This window comes from Notolepis coatsorum (assembly GCF_963971535.1).
Source record: "Notolepis coatsorum genome assembly, chromosome: 1".
NCBI lineage: Eukaryota > Metazoa > Chordata > Actinopteri > Aulopiformes > Paralepididae > Notolepis > Notolepis coatsorum.
In genome coordinates this window covers 177202139-177216485 of record NC_140165.1, presented here as the reverse complement: position 1 = coordinate 177216485, position 14347 = coordinate 177202139, and the positions used below count along the sequence as shown (strand labels likewise).

At 41.8% G+C, this 14347-nt stretch overlaps 1 protein-coding gene across 2 annotated transcripts in view; it reads left to right on the top strand.

Moving 5' to 3' along the window:
- Window positions 1–14065, top strand: part of cab39 (calcium binding protein 39) — a 138879-nt gene extending 124814 nt beyond the window's left edge. For both annotated transcript variants that reach the window (XM_084312276.1, XM_084312275.1), the window contains 5 exons: window positions 1957–2125; window positions 5592–5651; window positions 7931–7996; window positions 9978–10121; window positions 13866–14065. In XM_084312276.1, coding sequence (XP_084168402.1) covers window positions 1957–2125; window positions 5592–5651; window positions 7931–7996; window positions 9978–10121; window positions 13866–14054 — 628 coding nt within the window. In that variant the 3' untranslated portion in view covers window positions 14055–14065. The remainder of the gene's footprint in view (window positions 1–1956; window positions 2126–5591; window positions 5652–7930; window positions 7997–9977; window positions 10122–13865) is intronic.
- The last annotated feature ends 282 nt before the right edge of the window (window positions 14066–14347 follow it).

The window sequence follows — 14347 nt, the reverse complement described above, 5'->3', positions numbered from 1 at the left end:
AAGAATGACATCCTCAAGGCATGTAGATTTATAATATTTTAACTTAAAACTAGGCTACTTTTGCGTATACAGTCATTATATTCCAAATCAAATAAGTCCAGAGACTCCGTGCTGCTATATAATATAAACGTTGCGTGATGACTATTATATCTCCGCCTCCCAGTCCCAACGAAGAACATACAAATAGTATGCAACTGCAGAGCCGCAGAACCAGCGGTGCTTTCATGTCCGGTCACAGGCCCACTCAACAGCGCCACCCACCCAACAGCTGAATTGCCAATGGCTGAATTGGAGTATTGCACTGTGCGCGCACAACTGTCAGCTCTGCGGCTCTGCAGTTGCATGCTTCTCGCAAATCTAGTTCCCGCTGCCAAACCAAATGAATCTCGACATCGCTTCACCAATAGTCGTTATCAGAACACTACACACATATCATAATAGAACACACATCGTTGTCATTATTAGACCTGCTTGGTGAAGCAACAATGAAACAAATGTAACTATTTTAATACAATTCAAATTGTGCTTAGAGGGAATTATTTTCACCGGACATTATGACCGGAGAGATTTAAATATGTCGGACTTCAACAGATTTTGCCGGTCAAAAACCGGTAATTACCGGACAACGGAAACCCTGATCCAGATACTTGTGGACATGGCCTGAGACGAGTGGTTATTAACCTGGAAGATGACACACATCGGGGCGCCTCATTGTGTCACTTGCCGGTGATCACGGTGTTGGAGGTTGCCTGTGGTGGAACTGTGCTTTATTTTTCCCTATTGTATTATCTTGGCCTTGTCTCCATAATTATATGGGACTGTGTGTTCATTCTGTTCACACTGCTACCTGGTAGGTGTCTGTGCTAGCGTTGCTACCAGGTATCCGTATAGGTCCGATGAGAAAATTAGCAAACATGCATCAGCTGGTGATAGTGATTTTCTTTATTGATTGCATCAGTCTGATGAGCAAAACTGGGCTGATTTCTCTGTCTAGCTGCTGTTGTGTGTGTTTTCCTTTTTTTTGCTCACACAAGTTTGTTTGGGTTACTTGGTTGTAGTACATGTGACAAGACGCAGCACAGGATTGTGGGCTAACATTGTTTCAGTATGTACAACATTTGATTATCATAGAAATGCGTTTTATTTATACAGATCATATCGACATCTGTAATCGGGGTACCTGCAGGGTATTAAAAATGTATATGTTGTATAAAAAATTTATATATTTTGTATTCAAGTCATTGCAGTGCGGCATGGTGGTGTAGTGGTTAACACTGTCGCCTCACAGCAAGAAGGTCCAGGGTTCGATTCCCGCTTGGGGACCAGGTTTCCGCGTTGCCAGGTACCCAGGTGGGGTATCTCCCAGGCCTTTCTGTGTGGAGTTTGCATGTTCTCCCCGTGCTCGCAAGGGGAGAACCTGCGTTCTCATGCACAACAGATCGCCGACGCTGTCGCGTCCCTGACGAAGACAGGCAGGAGCACTTGGATTGTTCCCCGGGCGCGTTACCTCGCCGATGCCCTGTCTGCTCCCGGCTGCCCTTGGGGGGAAGGACGACCGGATGGGTCAAGCGCAGAGCTCAATTGCATCGGCGACCCTAAAAAAAAGTCTGTGTGTGTTCCTGTGTGTGTGCCACCCATCACTGCATGTCGTTGCATGCCGAATAAAGACTTCTGAGTTAAGTCCTGCATTATATTGTTTTTTGCGGGGCTACCAGTGTCATTAATGCTATTATGGTCGTGAAATTGATATTACATTTAGCTCTAAGTGATATTAGAAAGTCTTCAATTTAACTTAAACCTGCAGATACCCTGGTAATATTATTATCAGTATTGGCCAAAATATATAATACAAAATCTCCAAAGTGTGCACATCCCCAGACTCAGTGTGATAATTATCTATGGATGGATGGATGCATTTGTGGTAAACCTTGGTCTCCTGCTGTGATCCTCCACCAGGTACGAGTCTCCAGAGATCGCCCTGAACTGTGGCATCATGCTGCGAGAGTGTATCAGACACGAGCCGCTGGCCAAGATCACACTGTGGTCGGAACAGTTCTACGACTTCTTCAGATACGTGGAGATGTCCACGTTCGACATCGCCTCGGACGCCTTCGCCACTTTCAAAGTCAGTATGTGCTGAAATCGGTGCGTTTGATGTATGTTCAGTAGAAAGCTATCTGGCTGCAAGCTAGCCTAGTTTAGCACAAATTAATGGAAACGGATCACCTAATACCTAGGTATTACTGTCCGTAGGTTTATAAAAAAATTACGTAATCGTGCCTTTGCAGAAACAACAACTTTGCGGATGATAACTTAAGTTAATTCCAAAGTTCATCCCCTCCAAACTTTTATGTAAATTCTGTCAAGACGGACTCAAATCTGGCAGAGACGGACACAACATCAACCCAGTCCAACAACTGGATACTCCTCATTGAAAAGGAATTAAAAAACAGACATAGACGGTCAGACACAACGGATCAATGTAGCCGCATACAGTTACAGCTATATACACAACAGCATCCATCTCCACTCTGCATAATTGTGGTACTGAAAGGACAGCGTAGACATGGTCTGTTGGAATGACGTGATAAGTGTGGAAAAAGCAAATCCATATCTGATATGGGAAAATAAATAGGCCTATCTGGGAAAATAACCTTACATTAACACCGTCTAATCTCACTCTATAAGGCCAGCTTCTCATAACAACCTTTCACTGTGCGTGAGGTTGTTTGTAGAGCTAAATCTATATTTTATATTATTGCTATGTGTCCATTGTCATTGTCAATTGACAGTATAAACCTTCCCTTCAATATGCCATAAAGAATTTTTTTTTTTCATCAATACGTTCCCATTTTATAGTGTTGTGAATATGAACGTTATACCAGAATGGTCTAGGGTAATTCCTGCAAAGCTAGTTATAGTGCGCTAAGCTAATAACATTAAATCGATTGGCGTTTCAGCCATACACAAGCTAGAGTTAAAAATCTAAATGCATATGATTGATATCATGTTCCACCATGAATGCATGAAAGGGCAGCGGGGGAAGTCGTTTCTGATTATTGATTACTAGGGGTGTAACGGTACGTGTATTCGTCCCGTGAATTTACGGTACGGCCGTCACTGTGCGGTACATCCAGCCATACGCCGAATACGTCTCAGATGACAAGCGGACAGAATTAACAGCACGCACTGACACTGCACTCGGCTCTCCCCTCCTCCTCTCCTGTTTACTACAGCCTATTTGTCCCTAAAACAAAACCATGATGAAGTAATTAAATGTTTAACACAACAGGGTCATTAAAATTTTGCAGTTTTCTTTAGTTTTCTTGTTCGCCCAATAATGGTAACCAAAAGACACGCGCGCGCGAACACACACGTCAACCTTTTCCGGTGGACCGCGGAGTCTCACAGCTGATCGGAGAAAAAATAAAAGCACAACATACCATCAGATCATCTGAGCTCCTCTCCAGTTGCTGCTGCCTGCTACTGTTTAAATCCAAAATATTGATAATCCTCTGCCATTGTTGTGTAACATGTCATCTGTTCTCTAGTATTCTTCAGTCTCGGCTTCACGTGAAGTTAAATCCTCTCTATAAGTGAAACTGAAACTAAGTTGTTGTTGGTGCAGTAGGCAATTAATTTACGGCAAGCCTATAGAATATTATTATATTTAATAATAATTATAATAATTATTTTAAATATATAATAATAATTATAAATATTTTTTTCCTGTTGTACCGAACCGTGACCGCAATACCGAGGTACGTACCGAACCGTGGCTTCTGTGTACCGTTATACCCCTATTGATTACCAATAACAGCATTCGTTATTACAACAACCGACGCTGACCAGAGGGTTGGTTATCATAACAAGGCCCGATCATGCTGGAATTGACGTCAAATCGCTCTTACCTGTGGCCGGTTGGATTCCAAAAAGGATTTCCCAGTTATTGATCGCCATCTGGTAGATAGATATGTCCATTGGCTGATGCTATATTCCTTTACTGCATACTGAATTCGGCGTCGCAATAAGTATTCCATGCGATCTGGTGAAGCTATAGCTTCAGGCTAACAGAAAGATTTGCCCGGAATGAAAAAAAAGTTACATCCGGTCTGCAACAGGGAAAACTGCATTATCGAGAGCGCCACTACCAGGATCTGGCCGGTAATGCATCTCAAAGGCATTTTCCAGCCACCATACAGCTCTGTGACATTGAGTAGGATATTAAAATGGAATAAAAGCAAAAACGAGTTAAACACGTATATATACGTGGTTGGCCTTCAAGCGTTGGCTGCCAAACACGGTTATATACGTGGTTGGCCCCGAATGTGTTAACACATTGGTTGCCAACAACGAGAGATCTCGTTGTTGGCCGCCATGCGTTGGTTGCCAATAACAAGATTTCTCGTTATTTAACCGGTATTTCTTTTATTTTAGCGATATCCATTCATTTTACATCCGTCCAGCCTGACATTATCATTGGGAATGGCTCTGAGCTCGAAAAGCGCAAATACCGCCCCCTATCGTCTCCCGGATGGTAATGCACATCATTGGATTGGATTGAGTGAAAAAGTGCATCAGAGAAAAACTCCGCCCCAGGGTTTCCCCACCTCTGGCAAGCAGTGTCGTGTTACCAGAGTCACTGGCGAGGCTGGAAGCAGCTTGGATCATGCGTTTCGGATTATAACGTTGGATGAATAAACGCAATCAATATTTGGAATGGCGATCAGGAATTGGAATCATCTTTTTGCAGAACATCTGATCTGAGGTAAGGAATCTATTTGACCAGTTTTGGGTTAATCAGAGTTATTTTTCACAGATTGCACAACATGTGTGTGTGTGGCGTTAGGCGCTGAGCGCGGCACGAATAAATGCTTTTTCAGCCCGCTTTTGTATCGTGCATAAGAACACAAATACTCTCGATAATCAAGCGTTTATTTTAAAACGATTCATAAATCAGCCGGAAAATGACAACGTGTTTTGTGTATTCCAGTAAATGCCTATTTTAGCGGAATTTCTCTGAAATGACTAGAAATCACAAACTATACTCGTATTCAAAACGGTATAAAACGGAAATGTACTGATGAAAAAACAATCTGTTTCGTACATGTTGACTGCAAGCAAGTCATTGATAAGCGACGGGTGTATTAGACACATAATTTAAGATATAGTTTATGCGTTCGCAAATGTGCTCGTCCTCCCATTCATTAACGTGGTGGCATCCAAGCGATAAATCGCCATATCCGGCTGGCAACCAATGTTTGGTGAATTAAGCCATACATTTTTTAAGCTGATTTATTCTAATGCTGGTTACATTAGAATCTTAAAGAAACACCTCAGAAACGGTAGATGCCTCCGACATGTTGACTAGCTGTGTCGTTCACATCCCTAGTAATTAGCCCGATAGGCCAAGACACTCTATACCAGAAAAAGAGGTGGATATACTACTGCCTTCCAACGTTCCTCTGTATTCCGTGGTAATTAGCCTGATAGGCAACTACTCTACCCAGAAATAGAGGATATTACACCATTGGGACAGCATGACAATGTCTTGTGTTCATTGTTCACCGACTTGTCTTTTCTACTTCCAGGACTTACTTACACGACACAAGATACTGAGCGCAGAGTTTCTGGAGCAGCATTACGACAGGGTAAGTCCTCCCTGCCAAGACAGACCTGTGACTTGATGAGTTTGCATTGCGTCTACACCGTTTCATAGTCTGATTTCTCAAAGTGCAATAATAGGTGACTTAGGGATACTCTGACATTTTAGATTTGAGTCTGATGCTTGTCACGTTGTAGAGAACGTATCTTGGTTATTTTTTCATATTTACCCTAGGAATGATTATTTTACACATTTGTCATTGAATCCTTAACACTATGATCGCCGCGGACGAGTTTTCACGTCATTCCTAGCCATGCTCATTCTGCCGAAGACGCCGTAACTCGTCTTTGATGTCAATATTTCAAAAATCTGTAATCGAAATCATATTTCCTTTCCGGAGCCCTGAGACACACTGCTGATCTCCTCTCAACTCTCTAGCGGTTCAAGAGTGCCATCTGGTGGCCGATCGGCAGATCGCCAACCGGAAATTAACCTTTGAACCGGTAGTGCTCATCCATATGTGGTCCGGCCACTCGCTATCGTTAGAGAGACTCCGTATTGACACAGTGAACATCGATCGGTGCAAATAACTCGAAAAAACAACATGATTTGGACGTATATACTATTATACAACCTGGAAATGGATCGGGCATTTCTCCATCCCATAATAGAAAAAATTCTGTTCCACGCTCCTCTGCCAGCGGCGCGAGGAAGCCACGGTAAGATTCAGCGTTATTTTCGAACGTCTTCTATACTAACTGATCTGATGAACATATGACCCACTCTGGATGAATCATCTAACGCTGCCCACGGAATTATAAACGATCCCCCGCCCATCCGGTCATCATCAGATGATGCGTAGAAACTTCTAGAACCACGTCCAGTTGAAATTTTTTATCTCGCACAGATTCCTACCAAACTGTATTTGATCATCAATATAATGCATTTAGGGCTATAAATCACGTTCTGAAGAAAGCTGCAGAAAACGATAAAAACATACTTATACTTTAGACCATATTTTAGTATGATTATGTGAATGAAAACGTTTAACGTTGCTACACCCTGAACAATACATATAGGACATTGAATGGGCCATAATAATGGCAATTTAGCAATAGAATTTAAAAAGTTATAGCCCTGCAAAGAAGGGGAACTTCTCCATAGACAAATAGAGCTGGCGAGGGATGGTAAATTATGAATTTAACCCATGGCGATTAAAGTGTTAAGGTACTAATAGTCGCAAGTTAACAAGCCCCCTCGCAGCCCTTTGGTTGGAATGAGGAATGCTTCCAATGCTAATAACTGCCAAAGTGCCACCGCAAAAGGCTTGTCATTGCAATGTTGTCGATGCCTCATTTGGGATAACAAACATGACCCGATGTAACAAAAGGAAAGGAAACTGTGTTTATATCTCGGTTGAAAGCAGGTGATTTAGTTACAAGTTAATGCGTGTTGTGGAATGCACAATACCAAATTGATAAGAGACCTAATATTAAATTATGTTTGGTGCTTTGCTACCATGTGTGCCAGTTATTTTAGATATGCAACAGCTGTCGCCTGTCGATGTGATGATACACAATTCCATTGACCTTGTTCGATCTGCACAATACTGGGATATTATCACAACATTTCAAACAAAACTTAAATGAAGAAAATTAGTGACTTGACTTTTTCTTTCAGCGTTTTATTTATTTTTTATTTAGGAAGGCTAAAGGTTGGTAGTAGATGTGTGATGTCAGGTTGTTCCAATATGAGGTGGCTCTGTACATGATTTATTTTAGAAGATGTCTGCTAGATCTTGTGTTATGTTTATGAATATCTTCTCTGTGTACCGACTGATTTAATAACTGATAGTTAAGAAGTAACAAATGAGTTGATATATCGTCACACCCCTAATAACGGCAACTTCCCAAATATCAGTTACGTCAAGGCGTCGATTACTTTCTCTCAGTACTTGAGACCAAGTCTTGTTTCTTCTGTCTCCATTGAGAAAAATGAAGGGAGCTGAACTGAACCAGCTCCTTCCTCCGTGGTTCATCACTGATTGTAAATGTGAAATAGGCAGCAGCTCGCAGGGGGTTATTTGGTTATATTACAGCACTGTTGAAGCCTCCATTCTTTCACAACATCAAAACCAGGCATTTTGGATGTCATCTGTGGGGACTGCCAGGCCATGTGGGAAGATCACTCCCTGACTTGTCATTGTGTCGGGAATCACAGCGCAGATGAGCCTTTCTGAAAAACTGACAGTTTTAACTCGGAACACTCAGAACTTGTTCTTTCTCTCTCTCTCTTTCTCCTCTCCCTGGTTATCTTCCCCTCCAGTTCTTTAGTGAATATGAGAAGTTGCTCCACTCCGAGAACTACGTGACTAAAAGACAATCCCTCAAGGTAAGCAGGACAGGAGTCTTCCTGCCGTAGTAAACCGGTCTCATGTATAGTAGTCACTCCTTCATTTTTAGAGAGCTATTCCTAGTCTGGAGGGGTGGGGGGGCTCTTACTTAAGTAATAAACCCTTTCACTGCCACATGACAAAGTGTTAACCCTTGCACTACCACACTACAGACGGTTAACACTTTCAGTGCCACGCTTAATCCCCATCCCTGCCGCTAGGAGGCCAGCTTAAAATAGTCATGTCCACAGTGTTTCACGATGTTTGCAGAGCTGTGTGTGTGTTCTGTATTATAGCTGTGGAGACAATGGTGTGGCTCATTTGACAGACACTACTTGTAGTTCAACATGGAAAAAAAGAATTTGTTTCTACACACTGTAGTTTGTAGTTTATTACACGCTAAACATTGTGCATTTCCAAGATAATCCAGTCTTTTTTCATAGATCGCGAGATAAAACGCGGTATGTGCAATAAGCCCGATCGTTCTGGTTGATTCCCTGAACCCCCAAATACTCCAAAATCAAAGGTATATAACATAACACATGTACCTTCACAAAATCATCAAGGGGGGGTAGTCTTACCCCGAAAATCCGATCGTTAGAAAAAGCCTCGTTTATGACCGGTAAAGTAAGCCACTGTGATCGTTACATAAACATGTTTCACGTTCGGTAAAATAGACATAGGGGGTCCTTAACTTAGCCAGAAGGAAATCCAAAAAGAATAATTCCAATGATCCCATCGGCGATCGCGATTACGCGTTTATATGTAATTACTAATTACACATGTTTACGGGACACTATAGGTTTTGAGGCGATCAGATCTGCTAGCGATTGCTTTGGAAGAGCTCCTCCCCCACAGAGCGAGCCTCGATTGTCCGGTGCATTCATTGACAATCCTGTTGCGTTTCTATCAGAGTTCAAAAGGTAGGCGATACTGCCACCTAGTGATATTCGATCGGTATTGCAATTCCAACGTATACAAACGACCCAGGGACGGCTAGAATGACCCGGATGATGATTTAGAACGGGGATCAGAGGAAAAAGATTGAAGGATCTAAAAACGTAATATTACGTGTTTGGCGCTCAACCGCTGGCGTGCAAACGCGTAATATTACGTGATTGGCGCAGAAAATGTTATGGTTAACCTTCTGTAGTGTGATAGTGAAAGGCTTAAAAGGTGTTGGGTGTCTGAAAGTACATCACCTCGGTCTCACTGATGGATCGCCATCTTGTGGAGGAAGCAAAACGTGTCCTTAATCTGTCAGTCGAGGTTGGCCTAAATTCACTTCTAATTCAATCGGTTCAAAGTTTCAATACAAACAAACCGCCGGTCATTAACTAATGATGGAGCACTTCAACATCAGTTATTCGTTCTTAGGTTGGCCTGGACAACATTCTTATACCACATAATATTTAAATTTGGAAGAACGAGTCTCACTCGATTTAATTGACCCCAACTCTAGTGTAAATTCCTACTACTACTGTCAATTCCCCAATTTAAATGTACCTGCTATAGAAATTGTTCTCTTCTATCTTTTAATTGAAATGTTTTATCTTATTTATGTTATGTGGTAATGCCATTGTCAATACCTGGAGCTCAGGGTACTGTCTACATGCTAAGTGTGTAGTTTCATAGTAGAACTGTTTATATGCCATGTTCTACATGCTTAGTTTGTAGTTCCATAGTATAACTGTTTATAGGCATTATAGACTCTCCTTTGGCAATCAGGCTTGGGTTTGTTCATTGAACGCTTATCCTTAGACCTGCACAAGTATGTGTTTTATTATTAATATAGCCTACTTGCTGCTACATGTAGCTCATAACCTCAACAAGCAATGTCCCTTCTCTAGCACAAGCCTGTCAAATCATCAACCTGTCCTGAAATATGAATCTCAGCTCTATTATGTGTTTGTGAAAAAGGACTGAACATTTTAAAAAGATGAGTCCTTGATGCCGTCTCTCACTCTGAACACCGTCTAGCTACTGGGAGAGCTGCTGCTTGACCGGCACAACTTCACCATCATGACTAAGTACATCAGCAGGCCGGAGAACCTGAAGCTGATGATGAACCTCCTACGGGACAAGAGCCGCAACATCCAGTTTGAAGCGTTCCATGTCTTCAAGGTGAGCAAATTAATAAATGTATGGGTAAATAAATTAATTAAATGAAGGACAGTTAAAGGAACACAAGTATTTTTTATGCTCATAATGCCATGCATATATCAAAGCTTGTATTGTACAAATCAATTTAGTTTGAGTTACTGAGTTGGAGTTGAGCTGGTTACTTTATGAGGGACTGGTAGATCTGGTTACTTTATGAGGGACTGGTAGATCTGGTTACTTTATGAGGGACTGGTAGATCTGGTTACTTTATGAGGGACTGGTAGATCTGGTTACTTTATGAGGGACTGGTAGATCTGGTTACTTTATGAGGGACTGGTAGATCTGGTTACTTTATGAGGGACTGGACACTGGTAGATCTGGTTACTTTGAGGGACTGGTAGATCTGGTTACTTTATGAGGGACTGGACACTGGTAGATCTGGTTACTTTGAGGGACTGGTAGATCTGGTTACTTTATGAGGGACTGGACACTGGTAGATCTGGTTACTTTGAGGGACTGGTAGATCTGGTTACTTTATGAGGGACTGGACACTGGTAGATCTGGTTACTTTGAGGGACTGGTAGATCTGGTTACTTTATGAGGGACTGGACACTGGTAGATCTGGTTACTTTATGAGGGACTGGACCCTGGTAGATCTGGTTACTTTATGAGGGACTGGTAGATCTGGTTACTTTATGAGGGACTGGTAGATCTGGTTACTTTATGAGGGACTGGTAGATCTGGTTACTTTATGACAGACTGGTAGATCTGGTTACTTTATGACAGACTGGTAGATCTGGTTACTTTATGACAGACTGGTAGATCTGGTTACTTTATGAGAGACTGGTAGATCTGGTTACTTTATGACAGACTGGTAGATCTGGTTACTTTATGACAGACTGGTAGATCTGGTTACTTTATGACAGACTGGTAGATCTGGTTACTTTATGACAGACTGGTAGATCTGGTTACTTTATGAGGGACTGGACACTGGTAGATCTGGTTACTTTATGACAGACTGGTAGATCTGGTTACTTTATGACAGACTGGTAGATCTGGTTACTTTATGACAGACTGGTAGATCTGGTTACTTTATGACAGACTGGTAGATCTGGTTACTTTATGACAGACTGGTAGATCTGGTTACTTTATGACAGACTGGTAGATCTGGTTACTTTATGACAGACTGGTAGATCTGGTTACTTTATGAGGGACTGGTAGATCTGGTTACTTTATGACAGACTGGTAGATCTGGTTACTTTGAGTGACTGGACACTGGTAGATCTGGTTACTTTATGAGGGACTGGTAGATCTGGTTACTTTATGAGGGACTGGTAGATCTGGTTACTTTATGAGGGACTGGTAGATCTGGTTACTTTATGAGGGACTGGTAGATCTGGTTACTTTATGACAGACTGGTAGATCTGGTTACTTTGAGTGACTGGACACTGGTAGATCTGGTTACTTTATGAGGGACTGATAGATCTGGTTACTTTATGAGGGACTGGACACTGGTAGATCTGGTTACTTTGAGGGACTGGTAGATTTGGTTACTTTATGACAGACTGGACGCTGGTAGATCTGGTTACTTAATCGAGTTTTTTCTCTTAAAAACTAGAAACGCCAAGGAAATAATTCAAATAAGCTTTGTTTTTATTTGACACTTGATCAAACCAAGATGAATTTCCCTATTGGTATTGAAGTGCAAACCTAACTTTCACCAATCTTCACTTAAAAAAAATATAATATATATATATATATAAAGGGTTACTCTTGATCAAACAAAGATGAATGTCCCTATTGGGATTAATAGTGCAATAACTTGCTTTTTCACCAAACTTCACTTAAAACAAATAAAAGGTGGATCTGGTTACTTTGAGAGACTGGTAGATCTGGTTACTTTATGACGGACTGGTAGATCTGGTTACTTTATGAGGGACTGGTAGACCTGGTTACTTTATGAGGGACTGGTAGATCTGGTTACTTTTAGGGACTGGTGACCCAAATAATATGTTCTCACTACTTGGCCAAGACCCAGGTGATGGTCATAGGCTATAGCTCTCCAAAAGAAAGCCTGGGAAATTTTTTGTCCTCGTCCTGTGCCTTATGTCATGTAATAGTCTAAAGCCTACATGGACAAAGGTTCACCTAGACATAGTTATACTTTTGCAAATTCTGAGGGGGGGGGGGGGGGGGGGGGGAAGTAGTATATGGCTGAATGTGCTCTTCATCTAGGCTAGCACCTGGGGGGAGGGGGGGGGGGGGGATTTTCCAGCATAGCGTCCATCTTTTTCCTCCTAACAAGACCCTAATCTCAACAAGACCCTAACCTCAACAAGACCCTAACCCTATCCTCAACAAGACCCTTATATTAGCTTTAATGTCCTATTTTTCTGTTTCTTTCTGGCTTAAACATCTAGCCCAGGGACTACAACTGAAAACTAGCAACCCTGCTAATGTTGGCATATTTAAAAAAAAAAATATTTGTATTAATTTATAAATGTATAACTAGGGCTGGGCGATATGGCCTCTAAATGATATTGTGATATTTTTTGGCCATATCACGATACACAATATATATCGTGATATTTTGACATTTCCTCTAAAGCACTTAAAAATGCTTGATTTAACCCTTTGATGCATACAGTCACGCCAATATGATGATTATAATAAGTCCCTGCAACATATGTTTGCATTATTAAACCATGAAGATGCTTTAAAAAATAATTTAATGAAAATGTACTAAGAGTAGTCTACTGACACACTAATAAAAAATTTATTTACATCTAAGACTATTTATATAAAAACTTTTGGGTGCCTAAGACTTTTGCACAGTACTGTGTTTTCTATCCACTTTAGCCAAACACACACACACACACATATATATATATACGATATGAAGAAACGAATAACTATAAATATGAAGTTATGTTTGAACTTCTGTTGTCAAGCCTCATCAATATTACCCCACCCCCTTTCCTCACGAATGGAACTAGTGTTGTGGAGTCCGCTTTGAGCGTTTCCAGGGTTAGCAGCTAACGCTAGTTAGCTTAGCCTAGTTATGTGGGATAACTTAGTTAGCAGCTAACGTTAGCCCATTTTCTCGCATTAATTAAATTGCATGTCATTAAAGGTCCGCGCTGGTCTGTGTAATGAAATTACAATTGCATGTCATGCTGGTCTGTGTCTATAATGAAATGAGAGGAAAGCTCTGCGCTAAAGCAAGTCTCATCTCAGCCGTGACGTGACAACATACTCGATGTTCACGATATACTAATTTACTACATCTCATGTAGAACAAGCCGCGATACATTGAGTATACTCTATATATCGCCCAGCCCTATGTATAACTGTTGATTGATATGCACTGTCCCTGATCAAATAAACTGAGTAAACTAAAACTAAACCCTATCCTCAACAAGACCCTAACCCTATCCTCAACAAGACCCTAACTCTATCCTCAACAAGACCCTAACTCTATCCTCAACAAGACCCTAACCCTATCCTCAACAAGACCCTAACTCTATCCTCAACAAGACCCTAACCCTATCCTCAACAAGACCCTAACTCTATCCTCAACAAGACCCTAACCCTATCCTCAACAAGACCCTAACCCTATCCTCAACAAGACCCTAACTCTATCCTCAACAAGACCCTAACCCTATCCTCAACAAGACCCTAACTCTATCCTCAACAAGACCGTAACGGTTAACCCTATCCTCAACCAGCCCCTAACCCTATCCTCAACTCTACTTTTCCTTCCAGGTGTTCGTGGCCAACCCCAACAAGACGCAGCCCATCCTGGACATCCTGCTGAAGAACCAGACCAAGCTCATCGAGTTCCTCAGCAAGTTCCAGAATGACCGCACAGAGGATGAACAGTTCAACGACGAAAAGACCTACCTGGTCAAACAGATCCGGGACTTGAAGAGGCCTGTCCCCCAGGAGGCCTGAGAGTGAGAGAGCGGAGCTTATTGGGGGAGGGGGGGTAGCGAGGGAGTCGGGGCATGGTGGTGGTGGGGTTAGAGGTGGGTGTCCTACTGAGCTCACCCAGCCACCCAGCCCTGGACGAACGTTATGCTTCTAAACGGACCCATCAGACGCTGCTGTTCTGGTTTTCTGAACAAAATAATTAATTGAGGAAACACAAGAAAATAAATAAAAACGACACAAACAACGCGCCCATATCAACTCATCTGAAGTCTCAACTGCTCTTCATCTTCTTCTTCAATGGGACATTTGATTTT